The 24,252-nt window shown below is 36.2% G+C and overlaps 1 protein-coding gene across 3 annotated transcripts in view; it reads right to left on the bottom strand.

Moving 5' to 3' along the window:
* Positions 1–15,905: 15,905 nt before the first annotated feature.
* LOC121386619 (stimulated by retinoic acid gene 6 protein-like) overlaps positions 15,906–24,252 on the bottom strand; it is a 47,485-nt gene continuing 39,138 nt past the window's right edge. For all 3 annotated transcript variants that reach the window (XM_041517582.1, XM_041517598.1, XM_041517592.1), the window contains 6 exons: positions 24,242–24,252; positions 22,406–22,526; positions 21,497–21,613; positions 20,311–20,474; positions 19,187–19,438; positions 15,906–16,443 (listed from right to left, as the gene is read on the bottom strand). The exon at positions 24,242–24,252 is cut by the window's right edge and continues 38 nt beyond it. In XM_041517582.1, the coding sequence (XP_041373516.1) occupies positions 16,265–16,443; positions 19,187–19,438; positions 20,311–20,474; positions 21,497–21,613; positions 22,406–22,526; positions 24,242–24,252 (844 nt within the window). In that variant the 3' untranslated portion in view covers positions 15,906–16,264. The remainder of the gene's footprint in view (positions 16,444–19,186; positions 19,439–20,310; positions 20,475–21,496; positions 21,614–22,405; positions 22,527–24,241) is intronic.

The following is a 24,252-nucleotide window of genomic DNA, read 5'->3' as shown; positions in this document are numbered from 1 at the left end:
AATGCGAAATGCTATAACCAATGGGTAAACATGAATTAATGAAAAATAATACATTTCAGAAAATACTATACTTAAAATGGGAAATGCTATAACCAACGGGTAAGATAAATTAATGAAAAATAGTACATACAGACAACTACTATAAAATGAGAAATGCTTTAACCAACGTGTAACATGAATTAATGAAAAATAATACATACCGAGAAATACTATATTTAAAATGGGAAATGCTACAACGAACGTGCTTAGCAACAAGAAAAGTGACTGGATGATCTGATATCTTCCAATATATCCAGTAGACTCGATAACATCGTTAAACGTAATACGAGTAGACGTTTCGTCACGTTTATCTTTCAAACCCATTTTCCTTCATTCAGCCGATACGACGTTTCCTCTTCACTGCCAGAGATTTGAAAACTATACTCGTTCCGCTATATAACAGTCGTGATGCGAATCGAATTATTGAGGTTTTACCGAGTCACAATGTTTGTGACTTCGAATATATTTAATCAGATGTCAGAGACACACACACACAGAGAGAGAGAGAGAGAGAGAGAGAGAGAGAGAGAGAGAGAGAGAGAGAGAGAGAGAGAGAGAGAGAGAGAGAGAGAGAGAGAGAGAGAGAGAGAGAGAAGGCCCGTAGACGAGTGCGAACGCCCCCCCCCCCCCCCTCCCCCGCGAGAATTGGAGTTCGGCACAAAAATTTATAATGTTATAACGTTTAACCTAACAGATGGCTGTATTAAATGCTAGTTTATTCGAAACCATTATTGGAAGCCCGCCCTCTGATATTATTTGGCTCGTCTTTGTAGAAGCTCAATATTAATTTCAGCATTCGGAAATTTCCGTAAATATTTTTGGCCGAACATGATACATGTGTTACACGAATGATATCACAAGGCGTCGTTATGGGTATATTCATATGAGAACCAGCCTATCATGTAAGCAATTATTGTGTCGACTCAAAAACTACGACTATCATGAGACGACCTGAGCAAAGAGGAAGGAAGGAAATGTTTTATTTAACGACTCCCTCAACACATTTTATTTACGGTTATATGGCGTCAGACTTATGGTTAAAGACCACACAGATATTGAGAGAGGAAACTCGCTGACGCCACTTCATGGGCTACTCTTTTTCGATTAGCAGCAAGGGATATTTTATATGCACCATCCCACAGACAGGATAGTACATACCACGGCCTTTATTACACAAGTTGTGGAGCACTGGCTGGAACGAGAAATAGCCAAATGGGGATCGATCCAAGACCGACGGCACATCAATGAATGAATGTTTTACGACACCCCAGCACGAAAAATACATCGGCTATTGGGTGTCAAACTATGGTAATGCAAACAAATAAAGTGATGATCAACATCAATATAAAAATTCAAAATTTAAATAAAAACAGTGTAAAGAACTGTAAAAAATAGAAATATCACAGATAGATAATGACTTTTACTCAAAATTTCAATTGTGCTGTATTGGCCATTCTCAAAGAGAATGTTACACCCCTGCACCACGGTGAGGTTACAGCACGCGCAGGGGACCGAACGCTTTACCACTGGGCTACGTCCCGCCCACTGCAGCCAAACGATGGACGCTTTTCTTAGGAAAAAGAAACAACGTATAATATATCTGGTGAATAAAATAAATACTTTTACGAAATATCAAACCGTGTCTGGCATGTGATTGGTACCGGTACCGTAAATATGTCATACATTTCATTCCGTCTCGAATAAAAGAAAGAAATGTTTTATTTAACGACGCACTCAACACATTTTATTTACGGTTATATGACGTCATACATATGGTTAAGGACCACGCAGTTTCTGAGAGGAAACCCGCTGTCGCCACTACATGGGCTACACTTTCCGATTAGCAGCAAGGGATCTTTTATTTGCGCTTCCCACAGGCAGGATAGCACAAATCATGGCCTTTGTTGAACCAGATATGGATTACTGGTCGGTGCAAGTGGTTTACACCTACCCACTGAGCCTTGCGGAGCACTCACTCAGTGTTTGGAGTCGGTATCTGGCTTAAAAACCCCATGCCTCGACTGGGATCCGAACCCAGTACCTACCAGTCTGTAGACCGATGGCCTAACCACGACGCCACCGAGGCCGGTCTGGTTATTGGATGTCAAACATATGGTCATTTTGACAGTCTTAGGGAGGAAACCCGCTACATTTTTCCATTAGTAGCAAGGGATCTTTTATATGCACACCCCAAACATACAAATTAAACAAAAACACTGGAACAGTAATGGGACGACGTTAATAATCACGAAGGGAGTGGGGTGTGTGATCTAGCTCATTTGACAGAGCGCTCGACTTAGATGTTTTGGTAGCAGGATCAAACTCGGTAGAACCCATTCAGCCCAACGGCTGGTATATCACATACCGTGGTATGTGGTGTCCTGTCTCTGGGAAAGTGCATATAAAAGATCCCTCGCTGCTAATGAAAACTGTTGGGGGTTTCCTCTGAAGACTACGATCAAAATTACCAAGTATTTGACATCAATAGCCGATGATTGCTTTAATCAATGTGCTCTAGTGGTGTCGTTAAAACGGTTAAAGATAGCTACCAGACTGCTACTAGAGCAATCGTTCAAGTTGCATCGAGTCACGGCGATGTGAGTTTGAATATATTTGCACAAGACCTGGGGAGTAATAAATTAAAAGTTGCATGTTGGACAGAGTTTACTTGAAGAAAGCAACATGATTATACACAGTCTCCGCGGATCCTTAAACCGGCTCTGGATGTGAATTTAACGATAAAACCGTTACCATAATCAAAATCGTATTTTTGCACAAAACAGAATCAAATAGATGTTTTGACCCGCTACATGTTGTCCATTAGTAGAAAGGAAGACAAATTTCAAATGATGAAAGATAATTATGTTCAAACGTTGATGCACGCATATCGTTTTCATCATATGCTACTGTGAATGTTTAGTTATAAAAAATGTACATGTGTGAGTATTTGGAACGGTAAACACAGTGCATACTTGTGAAATATTTAACATTTTCCTTCATTTAGCCAATACGACTTTTCTTCTTCACTTCCAGAGATTAGAAGAAAAACAATATACCCGATCCGTGATATAACAATCGTGATGCAAATCAAATTATGAAGTTTCTACCGAGTCACGATGTCTGTGAGTTTAAATATATTTAGTCACAAGTTACATTAGCGAATATTTCTCCTCATAGCCCAATTAGGACATCTTGGGCAGAACACCAGTCCATGACATCAAGTGTACCAGACGGGGGTGGTGTGTGTGTGTGTGGGGGGGGGGGGGGGGGGGGGGGGGTGACCAGGAGCACAAATCCTCAAATTCGGGCAAAAATTACAGAGATATTCGAGCAAAATAGGCTAACATGAGACCTTCTCTTTTTTTTTTTTATCAAACAGGCGTTTTGTGAGATTTATTTAGTACGTGGAAGAAATGTAAAGTAAATAACGGGGCAAATATATAGTGGACGATTTGTCCAAAACTGTCAAAATGTTTTCAATACAATGTTGTTGGTTTTTACCACTATGTTTTAATGCAATGATTTTAATACTGTTTTCAGTTCTATGTTTTTTTAAAGATTGCAAGTTATTTATTTTACGTTCATCTGGGTATGAAAAAAGAAAATCATCCGCAAACTGTGAATCGGCGAAGTCGTTTTCTCATAAGTTTGTAAATGATTTGTTTTGTTCATACCCAGATGAACGTAAACGAAACAACAGACAATACTTATAATTACATTTGAATCATACTTACTAATAATAACACTAAAAGTGCATATTTTATTTTAAATTATGTTTTTGTTCAGCAAGACAGTACCAATATATGACGTTCCCTGACGTTATTTTTTTATTACGTTCATCGAGGAATGGAACAAACTCGCGTTGCTATGACTGGACCAATGGGATGATATTATATTGTAATGAATGTAACAGAAATTTACTTATTCATCATTCTATTTTTATTACTTTGCAAACACAACGTCAATAACATCATTATATACTCTTAAAAAAAGTAGGGGAACCTGAAATATTAATATTAATATCAACTATTAGACCGTACATACGTTTTGACCACAGACATCCTAGTAAAGAACGTTCAGGTCTGTTTATCAACACACCAAAACACATTCCATAGTTTGCACATGCATTACGCAGTTGCCCCGTACACGTGCGTGGGGTGTCATTCTCGATTTTGACAATTTCCAGGAAGGTCCATTAATCACTGTTGAACATTATTTCTGTCAATCTTTTTCATTCTGTTGATCAAACAGTTGTTATTGTTTTGTTTTTAGTCATTTTTATTGTTTGAATTTGCGATTTACTGATAAAAAACCCGTCAACTTTCAAATTTCACTTCTGACCTCAATCGTCCTTCAAGATCTTTGGTGGTCATAAAACCTACTGTAATACTGAACTACCGGTTGTAATGTTTGCCCAATTAATTCACTATTATCATATAACCATTCCCAACAGCTAGTATACCTTACAATCTTGGCAATTGTAAATTATTATTAGAGTTCCCGTACTTGTCTTGAAAGAATATATTCATGATAGTTAACCAATGCAGTATACACTGTCAATACAGAAATACATCTTAGAGTTCCAGGTTTTTAATATTTGATAATTTAGAATAAATCCTTCAGCTTTATTTTCCCCCACTGTGACACACCATTCTTCAGTACATTTCACTAATATGTGGAATCCAGGTTAATATCACATACCTGTTCACTGATATGTGGAATCAAAGTTACGTGCAAATCCATTCACTGATATGTGGATTCTAGGTTATGTTCATACTCATTCACTGACAATATATGTGGAATCCAGGTTACGTTCGAATGTTTTTTTCTCCCTATCCACGTCTGAAGACCGAATGACATGTGTATATTTATTTACACTTTGTGCAAAAGAAAGAAATAAATAAATTTTTATTTAACGACGCACTCAACACATTTTATTTACGGTTATATGGCGTCAGACATATGGTTAAGGACCACACATATATTGAGGGAGGAAACCTGCTGTCGCCACTTCATGGGCTACTCTTTTTGATTAGCAGCAAGGGATCTTTTATATGCACTATCCCACAGACAGGGTAGTACGTACCACGACCTTTGATATACCAGTCGTGGTGCACTGGCTGGAACGAGAAATAGCCCAATGGACCCACCGACGGGGATCGATCCCAGACCGACCGGGCATCAAGCGAGCGCTTTACCACTGGGCTACGTCCCGCCCCTACTTTGTACAAAGATTGGCTATAAAATGTGTTACGTCAAGGTAAACATCAGTTGATGGTGACAACAAAGGTTTGTGAAAACTGCCGTCTCGCATATCTATCGCATGATTAGATCGTTAAATAACAATTGAAATACATCAGTATTTATTTAGTATAAATATATTTATGGTAAATCGTTCGTACGAAGAAGACAATAAGGTAACGTTTATAAGTGTGGGTTTTAGTATTTCGCGCGTTATCTCCCTTGGGACCAAAATTTAATCGACGAGCACATTAACAAAAATTATTATTCTTATGAACAAGGAAGATTTATTTGGATCAGTCCAGTTGAAAATTTATTTTTAATTCAGGTTTGACCAGGTTAACTAATGGCAACTCTACTGATTGGAAGTTCGCACGTTCGCCGTTTAGAGGCATACATGCAATTGCGTCCCGAATTAGCTAATTTTAAATTAGATTTGGAAATTTCGTTGTATGGCGTTAGCGGTGCTTGTGTATGTAGCAATAAGCACATGGCGATGTTTGAGCGGCAAGTCGAGAAATCGCGCCCCTTCCATCTAATCATACAATTGGGGGGTAACGATTTAGATGTAGCAGGAGCAGATGACAGTGTAGCAGAGGACATAATTATGAGGTTAATAACATTATTTGACACATTTAGACGACGTTACCACATTGGTAGAGTAACCATCCTACAATTACTTCCCCGCCATGCAACCAGGAAAGTACTCACGTGCGTATATAACAACCTGGTTATTCATGCCAACGCATTCCTTAAAGCTGAGTTGCGGAAACAAACCAATATGTACTATTGGAAGTTGAAAGGTGTCAAGTACAGTCAAACACCAGTTCTTTGCGATGGGGTACATTTTAATGATTATGGCCAAATTAAATATTTTAGAAATATTCGCGGAGCCATAATGCAAGGCCGTTAAAATTTTATAACCGTGGTTTTACATAAACACAATTTGATCAATATTTTCAAAGGTGATTATATCTAGAATTGATGTAGGTGTACAGATATAAGGAGTATATATTTGTTCTCAGGGTTTGTTAATTTATAAATCAACAATGCAGAACTCGTAATACATAATTATTATATATCGCAGCATTGTACTTGTACCTTTTGAGGTATACATATTTAGTACTAATGTTGACACAGATTGGAATGGCTGTGTAACACAGATTGGAATGGCTGTGTTAGTAATGTATTGATGGAATGGCTGTGTTAGTAATGTATTGATGGAATGGCTGTGTTAGTAATGTATTGATGTATATTTAGTACTAATTGGACACAGGTTGGAATGGCTGTGTAGCACATATTGAAATGGCTGTGTAGCACAGATTGGAATGGCTGTGTTATTAATGTATTGATGGATAATTAGTACTAAGTTCACACAGATTGGAATGGCTGTGTAACACAGATTGGAATGGCTGTGTAACACAGATTGGAATGGCTGTGGTAGTAATGTATTGGTGTATATTTAGTACTAATTGGACACAGATTGGAATAGCTGTGTAACACAGATTGGAATGGCTGTGTTAGTAATGTATTGATGTATCTTTATAACTAATTGGACACAGATTGGAATGGCTGTGTTAGTAATGTATTGATGGATATTCAGTATTATGTTGACAGATTGGAATGGCTGTGTTAGTAAGGTATTGATGAATATTTAGTATTAAGTTGACACAGATTGGAAGGGCTGTGTTAGTAATGTATTGATGGATATTTAGTATTACTATTAAGTTGACACAGATTGGAAATGGAATAGCTGTGTACCACAGATTGGAATGGCTGTGTTAGTAATGTAATGATGTATATTTAGAACTAATTGGACACAGATTGAAACGGCTGTGTAACACATATTGGAATTGCTGTGTTAGTAATGTATTATGGATATTTAGTATTATGTTGACACAGATTGGAATGGCTGTGTTAGTAATGTATTGATGGATATTTAGTATTAAGTTGACACAGATTGGAATGGCTGTGTTAGTAATGTATTGATGGATATTTAGTAATAAGCTGACACAGATTGGAAGGGCTGTGTTGGACATGTATTGAAGTATATTTAGTACTAGTTGGACATATACTGGAATGGCATTTTAACACAGATTGGAAGAACTATGTTGGCCATGTATTGAAGTATATTTATACTAGTTGGAATGGCAATTTAATACAGATTGGAAGAGCTGTGTTGTAACATATGCATGCATATATTATTTTAGTACTAACTGGGACAGTTTAGAAAGTTTGTTTCTAATATATCTATATATACTGTAACATTAACTGTGCAAGACACTGAGTGGGAATGGCAGTGTTGCATAATTATGATCTGTTGTCTGTTATTTCAATTATTTATGGAAACAATGAATCTACTGTTACACCAATAGGGTTACTTTTTGTATGCATTTGGTACACTGTTATCTGGATTTTACATGCGTATAGTAGTAACATTTTCTGTTGTGTATTTGCTTGAAGTATGATGGTAGGTATTCAGAAATAATATATTTAACAAATGATCTAATAAACAAACAGGTGTTCTTAATAGGTCAACAAGATGTCTGGTGACCAGGGTCCTCCACCAAACAGATCTAAGCGAATTGAAAATCGTGCATCGAGGTCAACAGTTAAGGTGACTTCATGTACACGCAGGACCATTAACAAGGACAATAATACTGCTACAACCTCGAATACAAACAAGCCACCAGATGACCTAATGGGAAATATTAACAACTGCACAAAAGCGGCCATTCCTGACATAACTAAGTCTGTCATCGATGCCTTGAAGAGCTGCGGTATGTTAACAAAGTCACAGGAAAATGTTGACCAATCTTAAACAGGTATAGATCATCTGGAGACATTGGTGGACATTCGTCAGCCAGGTGCTACCTCTCCAGACATGGCAAACATTGAAGATACAGATCCAGGTATTACTCATTCATTAAAAATGTGTGGAATAAGTAAACCGCTAGATTTAGGTATCGATCCTAAGATCAAATCCAAGATATGGGCCAATGAGTATATCGATCTGGGAATTCTGATACGTCAGGGTGGTCAGGAAGAAAAATTCTCTATCCTAGAGCAGGATGGACGAATAACTTTCGTAAAACAGTCTCCGCCGAATTTTAAATTCGAATCAGTGACACAATGGCTCTCAGCATTCCATGTTATGGTAGGGATTTATTGTCAAAAACACCCAAACGAATCATGTTCTCTCATAAAATATGCATTATCAATTCAAACCATTGCAAAGCAAACTTGCGATTCGGCGGCTTTGCTTTATGATAAAAAGTTTAGGCAGTGGAGGGAAACAAACCCCAACCAGCTTCCTTGGGATCAGATGAATGCCGAACTCTATCAAGAAGCCATAGCTGTAGGCATTAACTATAAATTGCACGGAAACCGGCCATTTCGGGATCTTAGAGATGAAAAACGCAAGCCCAGCATTAGTTATGGTTCCAGAGTGTGTTACACCTATAACAATAAGGGATACTGCGACAAAGGAAAGAACTGTGTCTTTATACACAGTTGCCAGCGATGTGGAGGTAGCCACCCCAAAAAGGCTTGTCCCACACAGGAGCAGTGCGTCGGACAACCATGGGGGAATCCCAAAAGACCCAACGCAGTTGGCAAACAATAATTTAATAGTTACTCCCATCAAGGTTAATAGATTGCTATTTTGGCTATCTGGTTATTCTAACACTAAAACACAGTTTCTACTAAACGGATTTCGTTCCGGTTTTAGTATTCCATATAATATTATTGGTAAACGGCAACACAGATTGTCAAAAAACCTGAAATCTGCCGTTTCGAATTTAGAATTGTTAAAGGAAAAAATTATAAAAGAACTTGAAGCAGGGCGTGTGGCAGGCCCCTTTTCTAAACTGCCTTTCCCGGCTCTACAGGTTTCACCACTGGGTTTAGTCCCAAAAAAACATTTGGGTGAATACAGTCATTCATCATTTGTCGTTCCCGGAAGGCAGTTCCATAAATGATGGGATTCCTAGTGAGAAATGTTCAGTTCAGTACCAAACGATAGATGATGCAGTAATTTTGATAAAACAATTTGGTCAAGGGTCTTTACTTGCAAAAACTGATATCGAAAATGCATTCCGTATGATCCCCATAAATCCAAAAGATTACGAGCTTCTAGGTTTCGCTATAGATGGACAATATTTTTATGATAAGACTCTTCCCTTGGGCCTCAGCTACTCATGCCAGCTTTTTGAACAAGTTAGTTCCGCTTTACACTTGATAATAGAAAAGAAGTTTGCATGTAAGGTGTGCGTTCATGTATTGGATGATTTTCTGTTTGTCGGCCCACCGAATACCAACAGTTGTAGGGACAGTTTGAATGCATTTGTAGAGTTGTCTAAGGACCTGGGGGTGCCCATTAAGTTTGAAAAAAACAGTGTTTCCCTCAACTACTATAAAAAAATTAGGTTTAGAACTAGATACACTGGGAATGAACATTAAGCTTCCAGAGGAAAAAATTACTAAATTAAAAGCTGTTTTATCAAGCTTTAGATCAAAGAAAAAAGCATCACTCCAGGAATTGCAATCTCTTATTGGGCTATTAAATTTTGCTTGTTCGGTGGTCACCGAAGGTAGAACGTTTTTAAGACGTATAATTGACCTAACCATCGGGTTAAAAAAGCCCCATCACAAAAGACGCATTAACAAAGAGGCTAGAGCGGATATCCAGACTTGGTTATCTTTTGTTGAAACTTTCAATGGGACAGCCCTATTCTTGAATGATGTCTGTTACATTATGTTTTTATACAGATGCAAGTAATTTGGGTTTTGGTGGAACTTTTCAAACAAAGTGGTTCTTTGGACAATGGGAAACAGAATGGTTGTCATATCACATAGCAGTTAGAGAACTTTTCCCAATAGTGGTAGCGGTGGAATTGTGGGCGCATGAATTACACAACAGATGTGTACAATTCTATTCTGACAACCTGACAGTAGTGTATATAATTAACAAGCAAACATCAAAAGATCCTGCGATCATGAAGCTGTTGCGTAGGCTCATTTTGCAGTTACTTAGATACAACATTATGTTCAAAGCATTCCATATTGCAGGTGTTGAAAATGTACAGGCAGATCTCCTTTCTCGCTTACAGGTAGAGCAGTTCAAAAACAGTTTTCCTCACATGGACAAAGTGCCAGTAGATATTCCTCACAACATGCAGATGATTTAAAGGAGACTGCATCCTACTTGTTACAGGCAACCTTGTCGCCTTCCACTAGAGAGGCATATAAGCATGTATTTTCTGTTTACAAGCAGTTTATTGGTGAGCAGTTCCCTAACACCCCAGTGCTGCCAGCTACTCTAGAGATGTTAACCTTATTTCTTGCTAATTGTTATCAGAAAAAATTGGCAGCGTCGACCGTGTCAAGCTATGTGTCGGCATTGGGTTATATTCACAAACTTGGGGGATATCCGGATATCAGCCAACATTTCCTTATTTGGAAAACCTTACAAGGTTTCACCAAACTTTGTTCAACGAGGGATGCCCGTCTTCCAATTACTCCACTTATACTAAAGCAGTTGATTGCCTCTTTGGACTACACATGCAACTCATATTTTCTTAAATTGATGATCAAGGCAATGTTTCTGCTCGCATTTCACGCATTTCTACGAATAAGTGAAATCACGGGATCCATTCCCCCAGCAGGAAATAATTTAACACTGGCAGATATTAAGTTTAATTGTGACCAGTCTTCCCACCCAAGGTCATTGGAAATACAAATGCAACAGTTTAAACATAGCGCTGGGAAACATATTCCAACCCTTATGCTGCCTGAAAATAAAAATAGCACTCATTTGTGCCCTGTCAGAGCCTTGTGGGAGTTTAACAGGATTCGGAAACACCAAAGCTCTCAGTGTGCTTTATTTTCATTTATGGATAACACACCCGTACCAAGACATACTTTCACAAAACAACTTCAGCTTTCTCTAAAATGGGCCGGTCTAGGGAAGAATAACTTTAAAGGACATAGTTTTCGTATTGGAGCAGCAACAACGGTAGCAATGATGGGAATCCCTGAAGAAAAAATCCAAATTATGGGCAGGTGGCACTCTCAAGCATTTAAAAAATATATACGTATTCAAATGCTACAACTTGGCAGATAAGATGGTTAGTATAAAATGTAACCATCTCCACCGGCATGCTGGGGTGTTTGTGTAAATTAGAATTTCAACAATCGAGATCCGGGGACATGGGTTTGATTATTTTTTATTCTTTTCACTAAAGTTCATACAGTCCAGTACATGAGGATATGGGCCTCTGCACTTGGCCTATGTTTGTATTTACTATTCTGAGTTTGTGTTTGTTTTGACTTTTGTTTAATGTTAAAATTTATATAGTCATAAGCGAGATCTGGGGACATGGGCCTCGATTTCATTCACTGAAGTTATATAGTCCAGTACATGAGGACATGGGCCTCTGCACTTGGGCTATGTTTGTATTTACTATGCTGAGTTGGGTTTCCTTCTTACTGTTGTTTATTGTTACAATTTGTCTAGTCATGAAGCGGGATCTGTGGACACGGCCATGTTTGTAGTTACTATTATGCTGAGTTTGTGTTTCTTTTATTGCTGTTTAATCCTAAATTCTATCTAGTTACTAATTGAGATCTGGGGACATGGGCCTCGATTTCTTTTTCGAATCCATTGCACGGGGACATGGGCCTCTGCACTTCGGTCGTGCTTGTAGTCATGACTAGTTGTGTCTATTAAATATAATATGAATTGACTTAATTTACGAACCTGCTAGCATTTCATATACATGTAAATGTGTCTATGTATGTTTTAATGTGTCTAGAGGTACTGTCGGTTTGTGTGTATTTGCTTCATTATAATGGGTAACCTGGGGACATGGGCCTTGGTTACCATTACTTACATGTACCCGACTACATAATTATAACAACCTATATGGAATTTAACATGCTGTTTATTAGGGGGCTTTTCTTTTCCTCCTCGGTCGTACTGGTATAGGAGCATCACTTACCACTAAATTATGATAGTTTTGATGCTCCTATAGCAGAAAAAGGTTTAGATGGGGGGAATTTTGTGTTACACACAAAATGGTGGCGGGTTGTAACCCCCATCGTTCATGGTTCAGAGAGAATTGTAAAAAGTTAGAGAAATTGCCTTAACAATGTGATGGTAATTTAATTAACTAACCTGTCCGTCATTTATTATTAAATGGCCATTTTCAATTCATTCAGGTGTTTGTGTTTTTTCTTTGTAAGGTAACCATGAAACGAAGTACAACCTTTTTCTTTTTAAATGAGATATTATGGTAAATCGTTCGTACGAAGAAGACAATAAGGTAACGTTTATAAGTGTGGGTTTTAGTATTTCGCGCGTTATCTCCCTTGGGACCAAAATTTAATCGACGAGCACATTAACATAAATTATTATTCTTATGAACAAGGAAGATTTATTTGGATCAGTCCAGTTGAAAATTTATTTTCCCACCCAACCCTACCCCCAGAAAAATTCAGTATGTTTAATTCCATTTGTTTTTCAAAAAAAATAAAAAATAATAATAAACCATAATAATAATAATTGATTAACCCATGAAAGTGGGTGAAGAGAATGGGTTATTGCATAATACGGTTACATGTGGATATGTAAATTTGTTTACCTTTTCAGGAAAAAATTGTTATATTGTTTACAATTAAATGTCATAGTTGTCTGTATATGTCAATATTAAGCACATTGTTTATTTAGAAGTTGCAGGCGGGTTTTAACCCCCATCTTTCATGGTTCAGAGAGAATTGTAAAAAGTTAGAGAAATTGTCTTAACAATGTGATGGTAACTTGTCCGTCATTTATTATTAAATGGCCTTTTTCAATTCATTCAGGTGTTTGTGTTTTTTCTATGTACGGTAACCATGAAACGAAGTACAACCTTTTCTTTTTAAATGAGATATTACCATAAAAATACAACTTTAATAAATTCACAACATATCATCAATTTGCCTATACCATATTTTAATAATTAATGTAAAACAGGAACACAAATACAACTTTAACAAATTCGCAACTCCCCATCATATAACATATAGTTTATTAACTTACAACCTTACAACACAAATCTGAAAGACAAAACCGTAATATATGGTCAGGGCCGTGGATATGCACACTACAAAGTCAAATGAGCATTTGGCATAAAATTGGTTAATTCCATGAATCTCTGTATAGTATCTCGTCTATAGGAGGACAGCCACTTTCGGGGAGATCCTTTACTGGAGATTTCATCCCGCTTGCACCGCCAAAAGAGGACTGCCATTCGTAACTAGTTTACTAAATCAAAATTAGCACCGGACAGCTCATTACAATAAGTACAGCTGTAATGACATGCACTGGCTTAATAGATTCGCAATTTCACCCCTCCACCGCCCCATCCTATAACATCGTTTACTAATGCTAATGAAAATGACAAACACAGTTATAGTCCGTTTGCGTGAAAAGGGGACCGATCAATTGACATATATATATATATATACATATACATATACAGTGAAACCTCTCAAACCGGACCCTCTATAAACCGGAATTCACCAAAACCGGACATTTTTCACGGTCCTTTTTTTTAATTTTAAAATCAGTACACAAATTAACCTCTCTAAACTGAATACCTCTTAAAACTGAACATGTTACTTGCTTCCAAGGGTGTCCGGTTTAGAGGGGTTTCACTGTAACTATATAATGAATAAAGTTAAAATTCAAATACAAATATATTATTAAGTTTTAAACCCATACCAACTCAAATAACATTTTATGAAATTTTCTTTTCTTAGTGTAAATAAAAAAATTCTTTACAAATTATCATCAAATTGCTTAGGCTAAATGTTATTTTACAATGTAAGTATGAAGACAACTGATGAAAAATTCCAACTTTTAGAATGCACAGTTCTACCTTTAATTTTACTGTACTGCATTATCGATTACTGCGATATGCAACTAAGGATGTTGTAGCATTTTGTCTTCACCCTGTATTAAAAATGAGATTAATCTATATGATTTGATGACAAATTGTTGAGAAACGTTTTTATTTACACAAAAAGTTTAAGTATTTTTTTTTTTGGACTTGGTATGAGTTTAAAACTCAGTAATATGTTTTAATAGAAGATTTAAAATTATTCATTATACAGAGCTATATGCCAATTCATCGGTTCCCTTTTCACGCAAATGGACTACATATCTTTGATGAACTTGTGTGTTTTTACTATTTATTAGGTAACATTTAGTGAAAGATCTTAAAATATCAGTGAAGTAAAAGTGTTAACAGTCACTCAGTGACTGTCTCGTGAAGTTTGCAATCATAGCACACTCTTGCGTGACTCGTGAGATGTGATTGCAAACTTCACTCGATGAGATATAAATCATATTTGACAAAAAAAAACCATGAAATATCCTCTATATACAAGCATTTATTTAGAGAATAACTAACGAGCTACGAGGAATTATGAATTATCTGTCCCGAGTGAATGAATGTTGTAAACCCGAGCCTTTGGCGACGGTTTTACAACATTCATTCACGAGGGACAGATAATTCGTAACTCCTCGTAGCGAGTTGGTTATTCTCTTTATTACCCATTGTCAATTTTAACTGATTTTTAATGTAAAAATATTCCTCTGCAGTCTACAACAAAGCCATCAGCCATTACGTCATATAATCTTACGCGCATTACATGACGTAATGTAAGTGACGTTATAGCATAACGGCGTTCTTGTTACAGCCAATGTTTACAGTGCAAAATAATACAACTGTATTTGCATTTGAAAATAATTATTTTTATATATTACTAAAGCCGCTGCTTATTAAACTATACCATTTCATGTTTACGAAACAAATGAGTCTATTTGTTTTTGTAAATCTTTGTAGATCGTATAACGTATGTGTAATCTGACTCATGAATGGAAACATTATATGAATGAAAGTGAAGTTCCGGCCATGCCAAGCAACCAATCAAACGTCGTGATTTTTAAGCCAGCCAATCAGTGGCTGTAGAAGCAATCTGCACACTGTGCAGAGATCAAAAAAATATTACCCTGTATATTTGAGCCCATATGGGTAATAAAAACGAATATTGTCATCTGCCTCGATGCACCGTATGTAAGTCGTGTCGCCATATGTTGGTTTGTTATATTTTACAACTGGACAAATTAGAAGTGTTCCTTTCCGTCATGTTACTTAGAGTAAAGACAGCTCCCAGCATGTATAAAATAAAAAACGTTTAAGTTTGTTTTGTTTAACGACACCTCTAGAGCACATTGCTTTGTTAATCATCGGCTACTGACTGTCAAACATTTGGAAACCTGCTACATTCTTAATTAGTAGCAAGGAATATTGTATATGCTCCATCCCACAGACAGGATATCATATACCACAGCCTTTGACATGGCAGTCGTGGTGCACTGCCTAGAACGAGAAATAGCCTAATATGCATGTAAAAAAGAATGGCATATCATTGAAAGTCTGAATCAATTTAAACTCTCTCTCTCTCTCTGTGTGCGTGTGTGTGTGTGTGTGTGTGTGTGTGTGTGTGTGTGTGTGTGTGTGTGTGATCTAGTCTAAGTTATGCACAATTATTATTAAAAAATGAACCAGAGATTGCCGTTTTAAATTATTTTAAGTCAACACTGCAGCTTTAAATTGTTCAAAGTCAACACTGCAGCTTTAAATGATATAAAGTCAACACTGCAGCTTTAAGTGATTTAAAGTCAACACTGCAGCTTTAAGTGATTTAAAGTCAACACTGCAGCTTCAAGTGATTTAAAGTCAACACTGCAGCTTCAAGTGATTTAAAGTCAACACTGCAGCTTTAAGTGATTTAAAGTCAACACTGCAGCTTTAAGTGATTTAAAGTCAACACTGCAGCTTCAAGTGATTTGAAGTCAACACTGCAGCTTTAAGTGATATAAAGTCAACACTGCAGCTTTAAGTGATATAAAGTCAACACTGCAGCTTTAAGTGATTCACACATAGGCTTCGTTGCGGCTCCCTCTATTTCTCACTGATTCGTCTCCAGCACCAAATTCAAATCCGTCTGTTGGAATTTCGAAAAGCCACTTTTTTCTCTTCTGGCACAAGTCCGGATTGTTTATCAGTGTGTAGGCAACCCACCATCGTCTGCGGTGAATATTGTTTCTTGAAACTGAAAACAAAGTTAAAAGTTAAAGTTTGTTTTGTTTAACGACACCACTAAAACACATTGATTAATTAATCATTGGTTATTGAATGTCAAACATTTGGTAATTTTGCGTTGTTTAACGACACCACTGGAGCACACTTATTCATTAATAATCTATTATTGGATATCAAACATTTGGTAACGTTGGACATATAGTCTTAGAGAGGAAACCTGCTACATTGTTTTCCATTAATAGCAAGGGATCTTTTATATGCACCATCCCACAGACAGGATAGCACACACCACGGTCTTTGATATACCAGTCGTGGTGCACTGGGTGGAACGAGAACAAGCCCAATGGGCCACCCGACGGAAATTGATCCTAGACAGACCACGCATCAAGCAAGCGCTTTACCACTGAGCTACGCCCCGCCCGCTTCGAAACTGAAAAAGAGAAAAGAACTGTGAATAATGTCAATACGAGAAGAGGCAAGTTCAGTCAGACGTTTGTCGCTTACGCTTGCTAGACTGGTCTTTAGGTCGACTCTTTCCCGAATTAAACGAAAATGCCCGTATCTGGACAACAACATTTATTCATATTAGGATTACTGCCAAACGGCTATATAGGGATGTAAACGTATCACTATGCATTTTAACATTTATTACTAATACTGGAGGTAGAATGATGGAAATGCATGGTGAAAACGTTTCAGGTCAGCTCATTTTGCCCGAATATCTCTATCTTTTGTGCCCGAATTTGAGAATTTGCTCCAGATGCCACCTGTCTCATACATTTATTTCACTATCTCAAGTAGAATGTTTGTAAGAATTTTATGCAATTTCTATCAGAATAAATTCTGTGAAAAATAGCACAATATCGAGGGGGAAAAACATTTTGGCCTTGTGAAATTTAGATTAAATTATGATAATTTTAGAGGCCTTGAGCGTTCTTTTGGGGTACATTAGGTTTAACATCTAAGCAAATTATAAATTGGACGTCACAAGAGGTCTATAAATACAAATCTCAATGAAGATATTTGTAATAATAAATATTTTATAGCAAAAATATAATTAATCCAAGTTTTCATTAAAACAAAAAAGCCAGTCCTTTTGTGTGGCTGGAAAACAAAACTACTATGACCAAATATTTTATTTTCATTAGGCATGATCGATACAGCCCTGTTTTCTGATTCAGTGTTGTTTTTATTGTCCTTTTTTAATAAACTGTTCACCTGCTGTTTGTGTATCGCTGAAAGAAAATAATCGGAGATGGTACCAGGTGCACGTTGGGGTGAAAGGAAAAAAGAGAGTGTGAAGGCAGGCAGGCAGGCAGGCAGGCAGGCAGGCAGGCAGAGAGACCTAAAGACAGACAGACAGGTAGACAGACAAGCAGACAGACAGATTGTTTATTAAAGTTTCACCTTAGTTATAAAACATACATAACTGAATTCCATAAAGTCTAAAATAACACCGAGTCACTACATATGGGTTATGAAAGACTATATATAAAAATAATCGACACAGATAAAACAGGCTAATAACACAGGTTAGCAATAGATTTTGTATGTCTTCACAATTTCTAATATTGCTTTTTGTATAAAAAAAAATGAAAAGTTACTTATTAGATAGTTTGTGACAAACATAAACTTAAAAAAACTAGTTTATTTTCGATGGTTCAGACTTATAGTTAATCAAAAAGGTTGGGGGTTTTGTTTAACGACACCACTAGAGTACATTCACATATTAATCAGCGGCCATTGGATGCCAAACATTTGGTAATTCTGACTCGTAGTCAACAGAGGAAACCCGCTACATTTTCTTAATGCAGCACAGGATCTTTTATATGCACTTTCCCACAGACAGGAAAACACATACCACGGCCTTTGACCAGCTGTGGTGCACTGGTTTGAACGAGGAAAAACCCAATCAGTTGAACGGATCCACTGAGGTGGTTCGACCCTGCAACGCAAGCACCTCAAGCAAGCGTTCAACCGACTGAGCTAAATCCCGTCCCCATAGTTAATAATTCAAAACAGTGAAATTCACAGAGATATAATACAGAAATTAGGGAGCCATACATATTAAGAATAATATTGTTAAAATAGAACTGGGAGTTAAAGTGGTGACGGGAGAAGACGGGGATCAGGACATGTGCTTATAAAACTTTAAAATGCAGATTCAAATCTCTGATGACGTCATATGCACATAATTTACATGGCGTCAGAGTCTCTTTCTTTATTAGTCTAGAGTCTAGACTCTAAAGTTTTATAAGCACCAGGCCAGGACAAGTGCTTATAAAACTTTAGAGTCTAGACTCAAATCTCAATAGCGTTGACATGACGTTAAATTCAGAGACTCTATTAGTCTTAGGTCTATAGTGTAAATGTTAAAGCCATTCCACAGTAAAATTCTGACACGTAGTCATCAGAGGAAACCCACAACATTTTTCCTAATGCAGCAAGGAATCTTTTATATGCACTTTCCCACATACAGGAAGGTACATACCACGGCCTTTGTCCAGTTGTGGTGCGCAGCACTGGATGGACACCCCCCCCCCCCCCCAATCAGATGAATTGATCCACTCCACAGAGTCTGTTATCTAAATGTTTTATAACCAGGACAGATGAATCATACCTTGTCATAGATGCTCTTAGATATATGTTGTTTTATTTCAAATATACTTGGCAAAAACATTGGTTGCTAAAATAACACCGATTTTAGCGTGCATACGACATTTTATATTGGGTGGAATGGGAAACACACAAACCTGGTACATTTTCAAATGAGCACAGGGAACTTGAATCATCAGCTAGAGAATGCAGGTTTCGGGAGGATGGTGCGGTGGATTCGATGCTGGGGAATGTTCTGTATTTCCTACTTGTACCCTGATTATCCTGAGTAGCTGCCGCTAGGTGGCGTTTCTTGAAGGCCACCTCCCACATCAGCCCACTGAACACCCTCAGGATAGGATGATTGTGAGCGTTCTCCATTCGTAACATGCCGATGTATGCTTGGTAACCTAGGAAATAAATGAGTAAATATACATATAAAAATAATAAATACATGTATAAATAAATAAATAAATAAATATAATGACATTTGACTGGCATCGCAAGATTGTCCGAATTTCAAAGGATGACAAATAATCAGAAAGAATAGATAAACTGATGAATGAATGAATGGATAAAATGAGTAAGTGACTCGATGAATCAATGAATCAATGAATAAAGCAACATGTGCAGGAATTTGTGCACGGGCGTCTCTAGAAGAAGATTCGCCTGGAGCAGGTAGTAGTATTAGTGGCAGCAGAAATAACAGAAGCAGTAGCAGTAGCAGTAGCAGCATCAGTAATATCATCATCATCATCAGCAGCAGCAGCAGCAGCAGTAGGTGGTGGTAGCAGTAACAGTAGCACCAGCAGTAGCAGCATCAGTAACATTATCATCCTCAGCAGCAGCAGCAGCAATAGCAGTAACAGCAGCAGTAGGTGGGAGTAGCAGTAACAGCAGCAGTAGGTGGTAGTAGCAGTAGCAGCAGCAGTAGTAGCAGCAGCAACAGTAGCAGCAGCAGCAGCAGCAGCAGCAGCAGGGCAATAGCAGTAGCAGTAGCAGTAATAGTAGCAGTAGCAGTAGCAATAGTAGCAGTAGCAGTAGTAGCAGCAGCAGCAGTAGTAGTAGTAGAAGTATTAGTATTAGTATTAGTATTAGTATTATTATTATTATTATTATTAGTATTAGTATTATTAGTAGTAGCAGTAGTAACATGGTTAAAATATATTTATTCTGTTGTAATGTGTATATGTAGCGTACTGTAGACTGTAGTGCAATTTCACTCGAGGCACAGACAAGAATAAACCACATGACGCTACGTCATAATACACGCGCGTCTTACCTTTGTCCCTGTGCTCCCAGCCTGCCATGAAGATGGTTCTCTCGAGACGTCCCACGAGGAGCACGCCCAGCACACTGCCCTGTAGGATGCGGAAGAAACACGACACAACCCCGATACCCAGATTTCCAAAGAACGCATAATAGTTGAAGTCTTCGTAAAACTTTCTGGAAAACAAATTAAAACACGAATGCAAGTCCGTAGGAAGAGAGGAAGAAAGAGAGAGAGAGAGAGAGAGAGAGAGAGAGAGAGAGAGAGAGAGAGAGAGAGAGAGAGAGAGAGAGAGAGAGAGAGAGAGAGAGAGAGGGGGGGGGGGGGGGAGAGAACAAGTGTGCGTTTTTGTTTATTTACATGTATTTGCATTCATGGACTAATTATTGGTAGTGTTTAGTTCATCATTAAAACAGAGGACAGTGTTGTCTCAACCCCTTAAATCAGCCCTTAAAATAATATAGAAAACATTTAAGCTGTTTAATAAATATTTATATTTAATAAAAACACATTTGTGAATACTGTAAACATTTTACCTTTGCCTACCTACAATTAGCATTGTACTTGTATCTACCTACTATTAGCATTTTATCTGTACCTGCACAATATTAATATTTTTCCTGAACCTACCTACTTTTAAATGTTTACCTCTATCTGTTACTAACACTTTTACCTGTTCTTATAATATACATTTGACCTGTACACACTTACTGTTAAACCTGTATGTGTACCTACCTGTTGTTAATATTTTACCTGTACTTACCTGTTACACATGTATTGACATTTTACCTGTACTAACCTGTTATTAACATTTTACCTGTACTAACCTGTTATTAACATTTTACCTGTACTTACCTGTTACACATGTAGTAACATTTTACCTGTACTAACCTGTTATTAACATCTTACCTGTACTTACCTGTTATTAACATTTTACCTGTACTTACCTGTTATTAACATTTTACCTGTACTTACCTGTTATTAACATTTTACCTGTACTAACCTATTATTAACATTTTACTTGTACTAACCTATTATTAACATTTTACCTGTACTTACCTATTATTAACATTTTACCTGTACTAACCTATTATTAAAATTTTACCTGTACTTACTTGTTATTAGCATTTTACCTGTACTTACCTGTTATTAACATTTTACCTGTAGTTACTATTATTAACATTTTACCTGTACTTACCTGTTGTTAACATTCAAGGGAGGAGCGGTGTCTGTATCTTTTACTTTTGGCTGCAGTAAGAGAAATCTGGAGACTAGGACTTGTAAATAGAACAGAAGTATCATGGTTGCCGGGACACTGAAATAATAATAATAATAATAATAATAATAATAATAATAATAATAATAGTAATAATAATAGAACAGAAGTGTCATGAGTTTAGGGACACTGAAATAATAATGATAATGATAATGATAATGATAATGATAGTAGTAGTAGTAGTAGTAGTAGTTAGTAGTAGTAGTAGTAGTAGTAGTAAAACAGAAACATCATGGTTGCAGGGACACTGAAGTCAATAATAATAATAATAATCATAATAATAATAATAATTTAAAAAAAAAAATAATAATAATAATAATAATAATAATTAAGGATCCAAAGGAATTTTGAATTCAGTGCTGATTATTTCCCCCTTCTCCCAACAAATCATATAAAATACTTTTGTTCTAAAACATATTTTATTGCTGCTATGGAATCCATCTTGGTTTCTACATAGAATTCTTATGAGTGTCCATCCCCACATCTTCTTATTTCTGTATCCTCTGCATCTCTCTAAATCTGTCTTTTTCCCTTCCCCTCTCTCGCTATCTCTTTCTTCTTCCTCTCCATTTCTGTCTATCTTGCCCCCCCCATCTCTCTCTCTATCTCTCACTCTGTCTCTCACTCACTCTGTGTGTCTCTCTCTCTCTCTCTCTCTCTCTCTCTCTCTCTCTCTCTCTCTCTCTCTCTCTCTCTCTCTCTCTCTCTCTCTCTCTCTCTCTCTCTCTCTCTCTCTCTCTCTCTCTCTCTCTCTCTCTCTCTCTCTCTCTCTCTCTCTGCCTTTCTCATCCCTTTCTCTTTTGCCGTAAAATAATGAAATATGCAACTTACCTTAACACCTGGGCCAAGTAGCTCAAAGCGTCGACCAGTATGTTGTTAACAGCCAGGAGGAAAATGACGTACGACAAACCGAAACCCAGGATCATCACTACGATCATCAGAATGATCATACCTACAAATGCAAAATACAATTACATGTACTTGTAAATACAAATACATGCAAATAGAAAATAGGTGTAAATACAAAATACAATTAGTTGTAATTATAAATACAAATAGTTGTAAATACAAAATACAAATAGTTTTATTATAAATACAACTACTTGTAAATACAAAATACAGATCTTTATAAATACAAAATATATATACTTGTAAATAGAAAGTTTTTGTAAATAGAAAATACAAATACGTGTAAATACAAAATATAAATAGTTAAAAATACAAAATACAAATACTTGTAAATAAAAACATTTTGTAAATAGAAAATACTAGCAAATACAAACACTTTTAAATATAAAATGCAAATACTTGTAAATAGAAATACTTGTAAATACAAAATGCAAATATTTGTAAATAGAAATACTCGTGAATACAAAATGCAAATACTTGTAAATATAGAATACAGAGATACTTGTAAATACAAAATACAAATATTTGTAAATAGAAAATACTTGTAAATATAAATACTTCTAAATATAAATACTTGTAAATACAAAAACTTTTAAATGTAAATACTTGTAAATACAGAATACCCACATACTTGTACATGCAGAATACAAATATTTGTAAATAAAAAACTACAAATACTTGTAAATACAATTAATCATAAATACAAATACTTGTAAATACAAATAATCGTAAATACAAATAATCGTAAATACAAATACTTGTAAATACAAAAGACAAATACCTGTAACTAGGAAACGCAAATACTTTGAACTACAAACTATAAAAACACCAAATACAAATACCTGAGCAAAATGATGTATATTGTATTAATGTGTACTCTTGATAAATACATAATGGATGGCGTGAGGGTGAGAGCAAGCATTTGTTTAAATAAAAGTGTATAAACATAAAATATTATTAAAATGTCTAAACAAAAAGCAATACAATTTAATACGTGCAAATACAAAATATAAAACAGAAGTTTGTCTCACCATTCGTAATATTAATTAAATATCAACAGATAAAACAAACAAACGTTGTTGCTGTTATTGTTACTGTAAAATTAGTAATATTAATTAAATATCAACAGATAAAACAAACAAACGTTGTTGCTGTTATTGTTACTGTAAAATTAGTAATATTAATTAAATATCAACAGATAAAACAAACAAACGTTGTTGCTGTTATTGTTACTGTAAAATTAGTAATATTAATTCGGCATTTTTGTTGCTGTTAACGGACAAAACAAATAAATACTGAAATACACATTATTATTATTATGAAAAATAAGCGTCCACGACCTTTAATAATAGTACCAATACCATTAAAGGGACAGTCCTGAGTTTGCTGCATTGTAAGATGTTTCCGACTGATAAAATATTTCTACGATTAAACTTACATATTAAATATGTTTTCTTGTTTAGAATAGCAGCGTCTGTATATTCAATGTGTTTCTGGTTGTCTTAATATTTCTAAGAAGGACAAACTGGATTTTGTCTTCAAATAATTTCGTACGTACGAAAATAAATATTTTAAAAAAATAAAATGCAGTTTAACCTAGTACAAATATTAGAACGATCAGAAACACGTTTATGCAGAAACAATATATTTGATATGGTATTACAATTGTAAAAAGTCTTTGTTAGTTGATAACATCTTAAAAATTACAGCAAACTCAGGAATGTCCCTTTAACAATAAGAATATTTTTATAAGCTCACCCCACAACATA

This window comes from Gigantopelta aegis, chromosome 2 (genome assembly GCF_016097555.1).
Source record: "Gigantopelta aegis isolate Gae_Host chromosome 2, Gae_host_genome, whole genome shotgun sequence".
NCBI classification, from domain to species: domain Eukaryota; kingdom Metazoa; phylum Mollusca; class Gastropoda; order Neomphalida; family Peltospiridae; genus Gigantopelta; species Gigantopelta aegis.
The sequence above is the reverse complement of the archived record's forward strand: the minus strand, read 5'-3'. Positions and strand labels throughout refer to the sequence as shown.